The sequence below is a fragment of the Cutaneotrichosporon oleaginosum genome (genome assembly GCF_008065305.1).
Source record: "Cutaneotrichosporon oleaginosum strain ATCC 20508 chromosome Unknown ATCC20508_contig06, whole genome shotgun sequence".
In the NCBI taxonomy this organism is placed as follows: Eukaryota; Fungi; Basidiomycota; class Tremellomycetes; order Trichosporonales; family Trichosporonaceae; genus Cutaneotrichosporon; species Cutaneotrichosporon oleaginosum.
In genome coordinates this window covers 789,327-805,293 of record NW_027072175.1, presented here as the reverse complement: position 1 = coordinate 805,293, position 15,967 = coordinate 789,327, and the positions used below count along the sequence as shown (strand labels likewise).

At 62.8% G+C, this 15,967-nt stretch overlaps 4 protein-coding genes across 4 annotated transcripts; 1 reads left to right on the top strand and 3 right to left on the bottom strand.

Annotated features, from left to right (window-relative positions):
• Positions 1–504: 504 nt before the first annotated feature.
• Positions 505–2,250, bottom strand: COLE_06747 (uncharacterized protein; the record flags this gene model as incomplete). The annotated part of the gene is made up of 1 exon (XM_018425656.1): positions 505–2,250. One exon carries the CDS (start codon positions 2,248–2,250, stop codon positions 505–507), a length of 1,746 nt encoding a protein of 581 aa, XP_018274954.1.
• Positions 2,251–6,834: 4,584 nt separating this feature from the next.
• COLE_06746 (uncharacterized protein) lies at positions 6,835–8,956 on the top strand (the record flags this gene model as incomplete). The annotated part of the gene is made up of 5 exons (XM_065626499.1): positions 6,835–7,145; positions 7,178–7,728; positions 7,761–8,592; positions 8,643–8,887; positions 8,919–8,956. 5 exons carry the CDS (start codon positions 6,835–6,837, stop codon positions 8,954–8,956), a joined length of 1,977 nt encoding a protein of 658 aa, XP_065482193.1.
• Positions 8,957–9,401: 445 nt separating this feature from the next.
• Positions 9,402–9,794, bottom strand: COLE_06745 (uncharacterized protein; the record flags this gene model as incomplete). The annotated part of the gene is made up of 2 exons (XM_018422774.2): positions 9,402–9,619; positions 9,653–9,794. 2 exons carry the CDS (start codon positions 9,792–9,794, stop codon positions 9,402–9,404), a joined length of 360 nt encoding a protein of 119 aa, XP_018279850.2.
• A 1,240-nt stretch (positions 9,795–11,034) lies between these two features.
• On the bottom strand, positions 11,035–15,541 carry COLE_06744 (uncharacterized protein; the record flags this gene model as incomplete). The annotated part of the gene is made up of 3 exons (XM_018420775.2): positions 11,035–11,815; positions 11,852–15,324; positions 15,374–15,541. 3 exons carry the CDS (start codon positions 15,539–15,541, stop codon positions 11,035–11,037), a joined length of 4,422 nt encoding a protein of 1,473 aa, XP_018279851.1.
• Between the last annotated feature and the right edge of the window lie 426 nt (positions 15,542–15,967).

Below are 15,967 nucleotides of genomic sequence, written 5' to 3'. Positions count from 1 at the left end.
GGAGTCTCTGTGCGCGACTGCTCACACTAGGCCTAAGCGCCCCAGCGTGGCCGGAACATGTTTCGGACCATATGGCAGAGAGATCTATTGTTGCGCACGGCGTGCACGCTGTGCATGTGCACTTACAACCGCTCAACCACCACATCCATCGAGCAACAAGACAATCACTACGGGACCGATACAAGTGGTAGCTAGCCATTAGGCGAGGATCCGGAACAGAACGGGCGGGACACGCTACGCGCCGCCTTCGAGGTTAAGCTGATATACGTGGGCTATGGAGGTGAAAACTGTCCACTGCCCCTAGTTGGGTTCTGAGTGAGGTGGCGGTGTGGCAGCCGAAGAGATGCACGCCAAGCAGGCCTCGTGTATATTGAGCTGCGTGGGCGTGTTGCTCGGCTGCGTCCACCCTACTCCTGTGCGCGAGGGCAACATTGCACTAGCGATGTCTGTGTGAGAAGCGACCGGACGCACCGCGGAACACGCAGAACGAACACCGTGCACTGCTCAACCGAGCCAGTCGTACGTGCTCTGCTTTTGCTCTTCGGACGCGAGAATATGCGCGGCAAGGTGTTGGTCAGACACAGGTTCGTACCGTGCCGAAAAGTCGATTTCGCGCGCCGTGATGACGTACGGCGTCGAGCCATCGGCAATGCGGAGCGAGTAAACCAAGATGCACAAGGCACTCGACCAATCGCTACCCATAGGTAGAAGCTGGGGGTCGAAAGAGCCACGCGGGTCATCGCCACCTTCACGAACAATGCGCTGAACAATGTCGGTGCCAGGCAAGCCGACGTCGCTGAGGGAGGCGTTGTAATACGATGTTCTCAGGTTTTGCAGGAGCGCATTGTAGAGTTCGGCTAGCCGAGGCATGCGCACAGACGCAGCCGTCTCCCCTGGAGCACCGAGAGCTCGGAGAGGCGTGACGACCCTGGGCTGACGGTTCGGGCCGTACGCGCTTTGCCAGTTGACGTCTGTTGTGACAGCCAAACCGCTCACTTCGTTGAGAGAGTGAAGAACAATATCGAGGCCAATGTCATTGATGCTGTCCAGTAGGAATTCGCGAGACGGGTCGTTGGGCGGAATGGTCACTGGAACATCGATGTGGTACACAGGAATCGTGACACCCGGCGTCTGCGCCATCTGGAGGAGGAACGAGTACCGGCCAGCCAAGAGGTTGTCGAGAGGCATGGAGCTTCCATTAGCCAGGGGCTCGGATGCGGTGAGCGAGACGGAACCGTTGCGTGAATCGGCCGTGACCTCGATCGACAAAGGGGTGAAGGAGGGCACGTGAGGGATCGAGTTGTTGCGGTTCGTACCACGAATGGCGGACGTGCTGTCCCAGTAAGGTGGGTCTGCCGCCCAGCCGCCTGGGCCGCCAGAGTAACCACCAGATTGGCTGGCTACTGAACCGAACGAAGGAAGAGGCGACAGTGCACTCCGCACAGCCGACTGAGCGGAAGTTGCACCCCACTTTGGTTCAGGGTACAGAGGCGACCTCTCCTTCCAGTCGTACGTTGGGCTCGGCACTTCCTGCAACGGCGGCAGTGTGAGATCAGCGTTTGACAGCTGAGGCTTGACGTCCGACCAGGGCGCTCCGGACGGTTGGCGCGGTGACACGCCAGAGCCTTGTGACTGCTGTGCGTCATATGATGAGGTCGATGTCGGGGAGCGGGCGTGGTCGTCCCATCCGCCATTACCCATACGCGAGCGGGATGACCCTTGCGAGTAGCTAAACCGCCCAGATCCGAGGGCGTCACCTTGACCAGGCTCGAGGTCCCGCGGAAGTGGGAGCGGCGGAAGAGCGTGCGGCGGTGGGTACGGCGCAGAGCTCTGACGAATGGGGCCTTGTTGCGGCGAGTACTGCTGATAGTACGGATCACTGCCACTGATGGTGCGACCTTCTCGATCTTTGCCCTTGCTGTAGCTCGGGCCGCCGCCGGAACGATTATAATACGAGCCGTATTCAGAGGACGGTGGGGCGTTCCAGTAGTTGTAGGCACGGGGCGTAGAGGGGTCCATGGGTGGGGCTTGGCTATCGCTAACCCCAGCTTCGAGATCAAGAAGCCATGACGGCTTGGGCGCATTAGCGAGGTCTGTGCCTAGAGGATAGTTGATGATGGAGTAGATAATGTCGGGAAACTGGTACGTCTCGATGACATTTGCAGTCGAACTTTCCGAGGGCTCATCTTGACCACGCGCCTTGTCTTCAAAAGTGAAGATCTCTTTGACTGTGCGAATGTCAGCTGGCATTGACAGTTTGGGGGGCGTGTGACCCGGGGCGGGTGGCGTCAAGGGCGGTAGAAAAGTGACTCACACTGTGCGGGAACCTTGTCCTTGAGGACCTGGCTGTGACTAGATATCTGTTTGCGATTGTAGAGACGGTGTGTCGCTAGGGTGCAGATAGCAGCGATGAGTTCGTTGCGTCCGAGTGGGCGGCCAAAGAACTTGATCTTTGTGCGACCGTTTGGAGGGATAGCGGTGACACCTGTAGAGAGGTGGTCAGTGCGTTCTCGAAAGCGTGCGTGTGCGTGTGCGCGCGTGCGGGACAAGGGTAGTGGATACAGTGGGTAACAGTGGAGCTAGCCGAGGAGGAAGAACAAGATGTTTTGTGGAACGGAGCAAATTCGAGCAACAAGACGTCACTGCACCGAGGTCACACCCCGCCGGTGATATAGATGGACGGGCGTGACTCCATAGGCCAAGTCCATGACCAAGGGAGGCGCAAGGAATACAAGGAGGAGGGGGGGGGGAGGGATGGGGATGGGGGAGATTGAGTTGTATGTCAAGGGGCGATGGATGGAAAAAGACAAGGGCGATGGGAGATGACGACGATGTGGTGGTGGAGGGGTACAAGTGGATAATCATCGGGGGAGAGGGAAAGGGCGACTCACAGGTACAGAAAGCCAGTTCAGCTCTTGGGAACCAGATCTCAGAGACCTTTGAACGTCGTTGAACCTTGCGTCGCTTCTTTGCTCGAGCAGATGCGCCGCCTGCGCCTCCTCCGTCGCGGTCATCCACTTGGTCAGCCAGTGCGACGGGGTCATCCGGGAGTAGTGACCCCGCCACCTGTCCGTGCACATCGCCTCGTTCGGCGGGGTAACCCAGCTCTGGACCTGGAGCTCTGCCGACGACAAAGGTGTAGAGTGTTTCTGGCGAGCAGATGGGGTGCCCCCCCGCCGAGTCTAGAGGCGGTGCCGGTGGGGGCATCCTGGGTGGGGGAGTCGGGGAGGTGTTTGGTTTGCGTTCTAGCGTGTCCGAGTGACGAGAGGATTGACGATGGTATGGATGGAATGAGGAATGGGGGTTGCGAGGAGTCGGAACTGGGATGAGACGAAGAGAGGAATGGAAAGAAGATGGGGGACAAGTGTCAGCGGTGTGAGATTGTGGGTAGCGTGGGTAGGTAGGGACGGGGAATGCTATCGGGCTTTCAATAGAACTCGAAGAGTCTTGAGCATTATTATAATTGCGCCATTGCTCCGTCCGTTGCTAGCGTGTAATAAAATGCTATTTTCCCCGGAACGCCGCACTGAGACTCACTACTGTAAAAGTCGGCCTGCCTCGTCAAGTTTGTGGATGGATCGAATGTCACTCCTCCTGGGTGGGAGGGGTAGACGACGGAGGTTGGTGGTGCAATGTCGACTGTTGTAGGGGGGAGCAAGGCGAGTCGCCACCGAGTGTTTGGTGGATGTTGTTACACACCCGCGGGCCGTGTGGGGGTTGAGAGAGAGGGAGGAGGTTGGGAATGCGGGGGAGTTGAAGGGGGGGAGGGGGTGTGATGGCGCGCGGATTGCAAAGCTAATGGTGAACTCTTGGAGAGTTGGTGTAGCACGAGGGGCAGATGATTCCGTGGCACGGCACGTGTTGGGGGGGGAGTTGGGGGTGAGGGTTGGTAATGGGGGATGAGGGATGGTCGAGGTATGGAGGAGTGAGTGGGTGGTGGAGAATGATGATGATGATGTAGAAGCGGAAGTGGATGTGGATGGCGATGGCGATGGCGATGGAGATTGAGATGGAGATGGAGTGAGGCTTTTGTGTATAATAAGGGAGGGGCGGAGACCAGGTAGGTGGATAGCGAGGGCGCGAGGAGCGACGGGGTTGTGGTCTGTGGCCTGTGGAGAGCTAAGGGATGCGGGGCAAAAGTGAGAGGGAGGGAGAGAAGGAGAGAATGCAAAGGCAATGCAAAAGGTGCGTGCGGGGGTCACCTGGGGGGGGGGTGGCTGGGTGGAGGGCTGGAGGGAGGGAGGGAGAGCACAGGTTTGGCCGAGGAAAATGCGAAGGGCTGTTGAAGGGCACTGGCTCCTCCTCACTTCTTGCCACTGACCGATGCTTAGCTTTTGGTCTTGGGCCGACCTATGTGTGATGCCGATGCCGTTGATTCGACCCAGTGGATTGGAATCGCGCGAGAGATGGGGACTTGGAATGTTGGACGAATGTATGAATGTATTATGGGTGGGAATGTGCAAGACACGCGCCAGTGGATTGCGATGGATTGATGATGATGATGAATATGGTGGCCGGTGGGAGGAATGCTTGTGGGAGAGAGAGAGCGAAGAAGAGGAGGGTGGTCGATGATTCCAGAGGCTCCAGAGGCACCAGAGTGCAGAGTGTAGAGTGCAGAGTAGAGCGAGAGGTTGCACAATTCAGAGTGGTCACCGTCTGACCGCCGACTAGTGCAGTAGATGACACAGCTGATGATGGGCGGCGGCGATGATGGTGCAGACGAGCCAAGGGTATGCCTTGTTCAGGAGGATTGCGTAGAGGGTTTTGTCTCCTAAGGGTTGATCAAGCGGCCAACGGTGATGAGCGGTGGAGGGAGGTGGAGGGAGGTGGAGGCGCCGAGGGCGCTACAGCCGAGGCGGCAATGGCCACCAGAGTCCTAACTCTTTACTTTTGATCTCTTTCATCTCTCATGCTCTCAGTTTCTTCTCTTGTTGTTCTCTCCGCTCTTTGCTCAATCAAGGTCCCATGGTGCCATGGTAACCCCTTTTCGTTTCCATTTCTGAATTTCCCTCCTCCTTGCCTCGCAATCAACCCCTGCGGCTTACGAACGCGCGGACGCCTCCTCAACGATCACACCGCGAGGTAGCTCGACGCCATCAAAGAGTCAGCTGCCATCTGCCAGCTGCCATCTGCCAGCTGCCGGCTGCCAACCAGCAGGTGGTCAAGCTGGCCGCCATGGCCAAAGCTGGCGTCATGTCAGGTGTAGGTTCAAGCCAAGGGGAAAAGAGGAGCGCCGATGTGTCGAAGCGAGGTGGCCGTGGCAGAGGGGGGGGGGGGGGGGTGTTGGAGGCCTTGGGTGGGGGGGGGGGGGATTGGGCAAGGAAGGACGAGGCGGAGGGGGCGTTGGGTGGCGTGGGTGCTGCATGAGGGTTGACGAGGGTTGACGAGGGTTGACGAGGGTTGACCAAGGTTGACGGGGCAATGACCGGGGTGAAATGAGATCGCAATGACGTGCAAGGGCGCACTTGATTCTCAGGGGTAATAGTACGGAGGTATAGTCCTCTTACCTTGAACCTTGGCTACTCTTCAAGGGAAAAGCTTCCATCGCCGTGGTTCAGGCGCTGCTCTCTGCCCGAGGCCGCAGGGCACAACAACCAAGGGCCCTGGCCACAGCGCACAATCGGCTCTCGATTCGAATCCAAATTATCGGTCGCCTCTCTCCTCCTCCTCCTCCTCTTCCTTCTAACTTGTCCAATTGACACCCCTCTCGCCCTCTGGCGCGTTCCTGGTTCATGCATACATGCGGCTCACCGCATGCCGCCCTCCAAAGCAGCCACTATTCCGCACCGCACCCAAGGCACCATTCCGAGTGACTACTGCCTTTGGCAGATTGGCAGATTGGCATCTGCACGGCGAGATGGGCAGGCACACACCTGCTTCTTTTCTCCTTGCGGCACTTGTCTGCGATCTCGTCGCATCAGGTGACACTGAGATCGGGGCCACCGTCTGTGCCCGTCGGACAGAGTAGGGCCGAGGCCGCGGCGGACGGTGGCGTTTCGCACGGACACACGACACGGACACATGGGGGTGGGGGGAGGCTGGAGGGACGGGGGGGGGGCACGGCGGAGGCGCAGGGGCGTCTCAGAACTGACGCTGACGCGCCGCGAGCATGTGCCCACTTTGCTTTGCACCCGCGCCCGGATCGCCGAGACAAGGGCCGCAGACGCGTCCGTGCCTCCGAGGAATGGATTCCGTGATCCATGATCCATCGGATCCATGGCTGGTGGCATGGCATGGGCCGCGCACACGTCTCCCGAGTCCTGAACAGTCGGTCCGGTGATCCGAGCCTCGTCGATCACGCATTGAGCTCTGCGCGGCCCGTCTGCGGACGCGTACGCAATGCTCGCCACAACGCCACGCACCGCACCGGCCACATCGCTCAGACCAGGCCAGGGCTTGTCTTTTCTTTTTCTCTCTGTCCCCCCCCCCCCCCCCCCCCTTCTCTATCTCCCCCACTCATTCTCCGCCAACAGATCTCCTGCACTCTCGCATTCCGGCAGGGCAAATGTGGCACTGCCACGCCACGATCTCAGATCCACGCTCGCTTGCACGGCCGCGTCAGCCACGGCGCACGCCGTGCATTTCCGCGCCGTGAGGGATACAGATCTCGCCTTTAGATCTCTGAGATGAAAGCTATTCAGCTATTCTGATATCAATTCAGCTTATGGCTGACGAGAGGCGGGGCGAGGGGGTGGGCAAGGAGGGGAGCGGAGGTCTGGCAGTGCCGAGGCTCGGCAGCGTCCATAGTCGAGTGGGGCAGACCGCGTGGAGACGGACATGATCTCCGCAATATACCTCCACTTGCCACCGAGAGAATTACGCACCACCCATACCATGACAGGACCGGACATGCAGGACGCAGAGGCGCGGGAGATTGACACCCGGCGCCGGCGGGACAGCGCGGCACGCGACGAGCGGCGGGAGCGCGAACGCCACCGCGACCGCTCGCGCGACGACGAGCGGCGGGAGCGCGAACGCCACCGCGACCGCTCGCGCGACGACGAGCGGCAGCGGCGCCGCGAGCGGGAGCGGGATCGCGAGCGCGAAGAGCGGCGCGAGAAGCGCGAGCAAAGGGACGACGACCGCGACCGCGACCGCGATCGGCGGCGGCGGGAGAAAGACGCGCGGCGCGCCCGGCGCCGAGAGTGAGTTTCCTACCTTTTGTCGCTGACACCAGCTCACGCTCTCCGCGCCGCGACCCCTCCACGTCCACCTCCACCTCCACCTCGGCTACCCTCGCCCTGCACTACGCCGACACGGGCAAGTTCGAGTGGCACAAGAAGCGGGAGAAGGAGAAGGCGCTCGGCATGACCCCCGAAGAGGTGGCGCGGCGGGACGCGGCGCGGCGGCGCGAAGCCGAGGCCGAGCTCGCCAAGCTGCAGCAGAAACGGGCGGAGCGGGAGGTGGAGCGCGCGCTGCGGGAGGAGGAGGCGGGGCGTGCGCGGCGCGACGCCGACGACGCCGCGATGGCCGGCTGGGTCGCGCGCGAAGACGCGTTCTTGCTCGAGCAGAGCCGGCGGCGGGCCGCCATCCGGCTGCGCGAGCAGCGCGCCAAAGCCATCGACTTTCTCGCTATCAACTTGCGGTTCGCGAGCGCCGGCCGGTCGGCCGCGAGCGTGCTGCGCCAAGCCGAAGCCGAAGCCGAAGCCGACGACGACGACGACGAGTGGGCGTGGGTCGACGCCTTCGAAATCGACGAGCCCTACAAGATCTTCGAGGTATGTCTAGGTGGGGCGGGCTGACGCAGAACCTCTCGTTGGAAGATATGACCGAGCTCGAGGCCGACATCGCAATGTACCGCTCGCTCGAGCGCGCCCCGACAAACCTCGCATTTTGGGACGCCATGGCCGTGCTCTGCGCCCACCATTTGCGGGGGTTGCGCGAGCCCGCGCGTGCCCACGACGCGCAGGTCGAGGATGAGGCGCGGCGCATCGTCGAGGGCCTGTCGTGGCGCCGCCTCGACGAGCTCGAGGCCAAGACGCGCGCGATGGGCGCCGCGGACGACTTTTGGCGCCTCGTGCTCCGCAAGATCGAGGTGCAGAAAGCCGTGGTGCGCCTGAACGCGATCCACGAGACCGTGCTCAAGAACCGCCTCGAGCTTTTCCGCAAGCGGCAGCGGGCGGAGGCTGCGCGCGCACAGGCCGAGATGGCCGACGCAGAGGAGAGTGATGGCGAGGCTGATCTCGATCCGGAGTGGCAGGAGGAGGAGGAGGAGGAGGAAGAGGACCAAGTGGAAGAATACGACGCATCCATGTCCCCGCCGCCCGGAGGCGGCGACCTCCCCGTCGTCGCGGCCGCCGACTACTTCGCCGCGCTGTATGCCGCGCGCCGCAGAGTCTCGGCGGCAGGATACGCGCCGCCCGTGCAGGACGTCGCGGACACGGACGAGGCGAACGCGCGGCACTGGCGCGCGCGCATCGCGGCCGAGACGGCCGACGACGACCTCGAAGACATGGGCGACGACGTCGACCTCGCCGACGGCCTCCCGGCCTCGTACGCTTGGGGCGACAAGTACCGCCCCCGCAAGCCGCGGTACTACAACCGCGTGCATACGGGGTACGAGTGGACGAGCTACAACAAGGGGCATTATGAGTGAGTTGGGCGACGGCGGGCGAAGGCGGGCGAGAGCAAGCTGACCGAAGCAAGGAAAACCCCCCACCCAAGGTCGTTATGGGGTACCGCTTCCACGTGTTCTACCCCGACCTCATCGACAAGAGCACACCGCCGACGTACGAGCGCGTGCGCACCGCAGACGAGGACACGGAGCTGCTCGTGTTCCGCGCGGGCCCGCCGTACGAGGACGTCGCGTTCCGCATCGTGCGCAAGCAGTGGGACTACTCGCACCGGCGCGGATTCAGGAGCCACTTTGACCGCGGCGTGCTGCAGCGTGAGTCGCGCGGAGGGCGGGCTGACTCCAGTGGCGTTCAAATTCCAGCGCGATACGTATCGCAAGTAGGCGTACGTTGGTTGTGTGGGCAGGAGGGCGATGGGGCGGAGGTGCTCAGAGCCTGGACAAGCGGCCTCCCACTGACATTCGCCGTCGAGCATCTCAGGTGGGCAGCAGTCACGTGCGTCGAGCTGGAGGGTGGAGAGGGAAGTAGGCGAGTTGGCGAGAGCCGCGGGAGGGAACGGCGGGGGGAGTGCTCGGCGTCAATCGGTCGAGTCGATTATGTCGGAGCGGAGACCGTGCTGCTCCAGCGAGATCCCAGACGCTGCGGTGAGCACTTGTCGGCGAGCACGGATGTCACCTGTCAGTTGGGTGGGCCAATCCATCTGCCGGATAATGCTTCCCATGCATGACACGATACCTCGAGCAATGCATCCTAACACGCGAGCGAGCCGCGGACTGGTGCGAATGACTTGACACAGCTACGAATCTTCTGCCGCCGAACCAAACAAATCTACGCAAACTCCACCTCCATCTCGCACTTGCCCTCCTCGAACGGCGGGAAGGCGAGATACGCGCCCCGTCCCGAGACGCCCGCGAGCGCCCCCGTCCCGCTTTCGGGCACGATCTCCCACTCGGCCGTGACGCGCTCGCCCATGCGTCCGCGCGTAGCAGCGATCACAAAGCCGCCGTCGCGCCCCGCCATCGTGCCTTCAAAGTAGATTTGGCCCTCTGGCGTCAGCGACAGGGGAAGAAGGAACGCACCGAACCGCTGCCAGCCCCCCGGCATCGCGACGGAGACGTACGCGCTCGCGCCGGTCCCCACTGCGTCCCCGACGAACGTGTTCGCCTTGGTCACCGTCATGATTTTCCAGCCCGTGCGGAGGGGCAGCGGCGTCATCGTCATCTCGTTTTTCAGGTGCAGGAGGACTGCGTTAGGCGGCGCGGGCGGCGCGGGCGGCGCGGGGAGGGCTCACCTTTCATGGTGCAGAGGTGAAGAGGCGAAGAGGTGGAGAGGTGGAGAGGTGGAAGAGGTAGCGAGGCAGTGTATATTTATCGCAAGATTCACTCGGGGGCCGGACGCAGATCGCGTCCGAGCGGAATGGGAGGAATGTAATGGTCATCTGACAATCATACATCTATCGTACACACTAGCATGTGACACCCGTGTCCGCCGCGGCGGGGCTCGACGCTCGACGCTCGACGCCCGACGCCCGCTACGCGCCTTCGATCACGCGTGTAGCCCCCTGTCGATGGGTTCGCTCGGGAGGGGGAAGGGGTGGATGGGATGGGGCGCGGCGAGGGGCGGGTGTGGGGGCGCGGCGAGCGGGGGACGCGAGGGATCGTGCCGCCTGCTGATGTCCGCGAGGATGCCGAGGAGCGTGGGCGAGGACGCGGTGGGCGAGGGGGAGGCGGGCGGGCTCGACGTCGTGGGGCTGGTGGGGCTCGAGGAGGTTGACATCGTGGGCGGTGGAGCAGAAAGTAGGCGCGTTGTTCAACTGACGCGCGGTGTCAAGGTGCTGGGCGCGGGACGTACGAGAGCGGCCTAGCTGCGAGGCGTAGTAGAGCGCAGACACGCACTGGGTGTATCTATAGCGAGCAAAAGTTGCGGAGCCTGACACGACAGCGAAGATCGACGGATTGTTTCCCGACGCAAGTGCGGGGCTCTGCGAGGGGCGGGCGAGCGGGGTAGAACTCGAAAGCTGGCGACGCTGGCTAAGCTGCCAAGGCCTAAAATGGTTGAGGCTGAGATGAGGGCCTCACACCCCAATGATATATGCTCGCAGGCGGCCAACGGGCCAGGATGCACGGCTGGTGGCGCGCGCCACTGACTCGGTGGCGACGCGGGGGTTGGCGCGAGCTTCTTTCCGCACCTCGCACCGCTCGCTTCGTCCGTGCGATCCGGAGATGCTATGTCTAAGCGATGCACGTCCGCACACGCGCCGCGCTGCACACGCCGCACACCGCGCACACCACCGCACGCGCGGCTAGCGAGAATGGCGCTACTTTGGCACGCACGGCGTCGGCCAGACCCGCACCATACCAACCCTCAAAGCCAAATTAGCAGTTTACCTCGCTTGAATACCAAGCCACAAATGTACATGTGACTGCATTACCAAGCTCTATTGTATTCTACAGTATAGGGTCTACTTGCTCGCGGTCTTGGTCGCCTTGGACCGCAGCTTGAGGAGGAGGAAGACGAAGGCGTACGACGTAATGACGAAGAGGAGCGTGATCAGCACGCCCTGCCACCCGTCGATCTTGCGCGTAATGTTCATCGACGCGAGGTACTCGGACCCCTTGGCGTATCCGCAGTACTCGCAGTTGCTCGTCGCGTCCGGGTTGTTGACGTACCCCGTCGCGTACTGCAAAAAGTTCTCAAAGTACTGCCCGCACGTCTGGCCGGCCGGCGGGTCGAGGTAGCCGTACTCGAAGCTCTTGCACTGCACGGGCTCGTTCCAGATCGGGAACGTCAGCAGGCCCTGCATGAGGTACGTGAACGGGTCGAGGTAGTAGAGCCAGTAGCGCCAGAACGCCGTGATGGCCGGGTAGGGGATCATGATGCCGGCAAAGGTCACGAGGATCGAGATGAAGAGCGGGAGGACCATGGCCGCGAACACGGCGTTCGGCGCGTATGCGGCAATGAACTGGCCCATGCCCGTGTACAGGAACTCGTACAGCACCATCGTGAGGAACACGGGCCCGGCGGCGCCAGCTGCAAGAGAGAAGCCGCTCGTAGGATACCACGTCGCCCAGTAGAGGAGGGCGCAGATGAGAAGGTACGGCCACTCGGCGATAATCTCGCCCAGCACGAAGACCTTCCACGAGTAGAGCATCGACTTGCGCTCGCGCTTCTCAAAGATGTCGCGGTTGGCGATGAACTTGGGCTGCGTCTGCACGATGACACCGGGGGCCACGAAGACGAATCTAGAGTTAGCGGGGACAGAGCGGGAGGGAGCTCACTGGAAAATCGAGAACACCTTGTCCTTCAGGCCCGCGTACGAGTTGTCAATCTTCCAGAATGTAAAGCCGACAATAAGACCCGTCGCGATGTGCAGCATAAATTTGTTAATGACGTACTCGGTGTCGCGGTACAGCTGGACGTTGCAGCGGTGGACGACGACACGGAGCTGGGTCCAGAACGACGCGGCGAAGCGGTGGTTGTCCTCGTCGGTGGCCGTGGCGAGAGCCGCGGCCTCCTCATTAACAATATCAATGTCGCGCATCATCTGCTCGCGCTCCGGGCTCGAGAGCCACACCTCGTGCCAGTCCCGGTCCTTGCTGAGGTCGCCGGACACGACGTCGATCATGAACTCGGCGGGGTTGACGTCCTTGGGCCACGTGATGCCGTTGCGCGAGAAGTAGTCGGGCACATCCTTGACGGCGCCGAAGAAGACGGTGCGCCCGCCAGCCTTGAGGAGGAGGAGGTTGTCGAAACCCGCGAAGAGCGCCGCCGACGGCTGGTGGATGACACACACGATCGACTGGCCGGCCGCCGCGAGCTTCTGCATGAACTGCACGATGAGGAAGGACGACTGGCCGTCGAGGCCCGACGTCGGCTCGTCGAGGAATAGGAGGGTGGGGCGGGCGACGAGCTCGACGCCAATCGTCAGACGCTTGCGCTGCTCCACGCCGAGCCCGGCGCCAGGCACACCGATGATCGCGTCCTCGAGGTCCTGGAGCTCGAGGAGCTCAATGATCGTGTCGACGTACGCGAGCTTCTCCTTGTCCGAGTAGTGGCGGGGCTGGCGGAGCAGGGCGGAGAACTCGAGTGCCTCGCGCACCGTCGACTGCGGGAGATGCACGTCCAGCTGCTCGCAGTAGCCCGTGGTGCGCTGGAACGAGAGGGGCAGCGGCGAGCCGTTGAGGAGCACCTCGCCTGTGATCTCGCCCTCCGACTTGCGCGCAGCCAACACGTCCATAAGCGTCGTCTTGCCGGCGCCCGAGGAGCCCATAAGCGCAGTAATTGTGCCTGCCTTGCAGTACCCGCTGACGTTGCGCAGCAGCTGCAAATCCTTGCCTTCGTGGCGCACAGTGTAGTTGATGTCCTTCCAGGTAAACGTGGTGCCGCCGGACGCGATGGTCTCGGTGTCGCCAGCGCCAGCGCCCGTGCCCGCGCCGCCGTGCGGCTTCTCAGACGTGACGGCGGCCTCGCCGCCCTCCTCCTCGTCACGGGGCAGGGTGCCGTTCTTTTCGGCCGCCTTGATGAACGCGCCGCCGCCGCCACGCTTGTACAGCGTCACGCCCTGGGTGCTGCCCGCGGCCGGCAGGCGCTCAAGGAAGATCATGCCAAGAACAAGGAATCCGAACCAGAGCGCGATCATGATGCCAAAGTTGCGCCAGCGGTGCGAGGTGAAGAACTCGAGGGCCTCGTGCACGTACACCGTGCCGCTGACGATCGTCGAGTCGGGCGTGCTGCCGACGATGGCGCACGACTGCGGGCCACCCTCGTATCCCGGACCGTAGGGGGCGAGCTGGGGCGGCGAGCACTGGAGGTCGAGGTTCTCGAGCTCGCCCGAGAGCAGGGGCTCGAGGGCGTAGTATGTCGGGTTGAGCCACCGGATCCAGCTGAACCAGGGGTGCATCGAGGGCTGGTAGACGACGAAGCCGCCGTACAGGACGAAGAGGGTGAAGACTGTGCCTGATATCTTGGACGCGTCGTTGTACGTGTTGAAGGCGTAGCCGATGGTGCGGAAGAGGGTGGTCATTGAGAGCGCGGAGAGCCAGGAGAAGAGGAAGGCGATCCAGAACAGGCCGCCGTCCATCTTGAGCTTGGCCATAAAGTAGGAGACGAGGACGTAGAGGAAGATCTGGACGAAGAAGATGGGCAGGTCGACGAGCGTCTGCGCCGCGAGCACGGCGCCGGCACGATACATCGAGTACGCCTTGTGCTTTGCGAGCACGGAGCGGCCCACAAAGGCGGACTGCACGTCCGCAAACGACAGGATGACGGGGAAGAGGACGAGCATGAACATGAGGCCGCCGCGGAGGAAGAGGCCCGCGGTCGTCTTGGGAATCGCGTAGTACACTGACCCGTTGAACAGGGCCTGAATAAGCGTGGTCGCTTGGCGCGCCCACAGCGACCACTGGTCGCCCCAGCGCTGCTGCGCGTCCTTGATGGCTGCGGCCTTGATCTGCGAGAGGAACGACACTTTCTGGGGCAGGCTCTTGATCGTGCCCTTTTCTTTGACGAGGGCGTCCCATTCGCGCGCGCTCGCAGTCTCGGCATCCCGCCGCGCCGTATCGGCGAGGTACGCGTCGACTTCGGCGCGCATGCGCCGCGCAACGTCCGAGTTCTGGTAGATGCGGGCGAACTCGGCGGGCGTGGACGGCACGCGGCCTTCGAAGCCCGGGATGATTTGGCGCTCGTTCAGCGCCGTCACGGCCGTGAGGTAGTCGGCCGTGTTGGCGCCCTCCATGTGCTCGAAGCCGAGTGCTTCGAAGTAGGCGCGCGCCTCGGCGCGCGGCCCGTAGTACAGTAGCCGGCCTTCGGCGATGACGGTCACCTTGTCGAAGAGGTCGTAGATGCCGTTGCCGGCTTGGTAGAGGGACACGACATTGATGCGGTTCGTGACGTCGCACAGGGTGCGGCAGACGCGGGCGAAGCCGAGCGCCGTGCTCGCGTCGAGGCCGCGCGTCGCGTTGTCCCAGCACTGGATTTGGGCGTTGGTCGTGAGGACTTCGGCGAGGGAGACGCGCTTGCGCTCGCCGCCCGAGACGCCGCGCACATACTGGTCTCCGACCTTGGTGTTGAGAGTGTGCTCAATGCCGAACGCGCGCAAGAGGTCGAGCTTTGTCTTCTCCTGGTACTCCTTCGCGGAGATGGGCTTGCCGTCCGCGCCGAGGGGGCGGGCAGCGGCCGCAGGCGTCTCGTTGCGCAGCGCAAAGTCCATCGTGCGTCCAACGAGGAGGTTGGGGTCGTGCAAGTCCTCCTCCGAGTTGAAGGACACGTCGCCGCGCAGTGGCCGCATCGCCTTTGACCCGGCCTCCAAGGCGCCGTAGTACACGCCGCCCTCCTTGCCCGCATAGCTAGATGTTAGCCCCGCGAGGGACTTGAGGAACGTGGTGCACCCCGATCCTGGGCGGCCGACGACGAGCATCATCTCTCCCGGCTTGAGCAGCCCCGAAAAGTCTTTGAGGAGGTATCGCTCGCCCTTGCGCAGGCCGGGCTCGCCCTTCTTCGGCACCGGCATGCCCTTCTGGTAGTTCATGGCGTCGGCGTCGGGCGCCGGCTGCTTCTCGCGCAGCGCGGCGGCGAGCCGCTCCGTCCGCTTCTTCTGCTTGGCCACGGTCCACGGCATGAAAATTGACCCGAGATCAGGCGCGAACACGACGTCGTCCGCGCCGCCGATCCCGCGGATCGACAGGTGGTCCCATGCAAGCGAGAGGTCGCGGGTGGGCGGGATGCCGCGCGCGCCAAGCGCGGCTTGGTAGGTCTAATGTCAGCCGGTGCGGCATGTGGTATGTAGGTGACATGTGACTCACTCTGAGATCTGCTTCAAACCCCGAGACTTCGGGGGCGATGGACGCCGGGCTAGTCTTCCGTTCCTTGGCCGAGAAACTGGGAGTGCGGGACGGCGCGGTGCTCACGACCGTCGAGCGCGACGCATCCGCGAACGCTGCGTTGCCGCTGGGTAGCGATATTTCGCTCATGTTTGGTGGCAGCTGGCGGGCCGTAGGTGGGGGGTGAGGAGGGTATGAATTTGCGCTCTGTTCATATAATATGGGTAGTCATCCCCGGCCGTATGCAGCAAACAGTTGCCATGCAGACCCTAGATAGCGTCACCCGCCCGAGGCAGCGAGGCAGAGGCGTCGCCGTCCCCGAGGCCCGAGGCCGGGGCAGGGGGTAGCTCCTGGGCTGCGGCGGCGCTGGCGGTCTGCAGATATGATGAATCCCGCACTGGTCCGCATCAGAGGTCGGGGAAAGAAATTGTCCTGCGCAGGCTAAAAATCGCCACACTCAGCCGCGGCTAGGGGGCAAGCTGGGCGGAAGGCTGCGGAAGAGTCATGACATCAGCCGAGTGGAGCGGGTTGGTGCGGATCGGGGCCGGAGATGGCCAATCACTACGCGCGTATGCG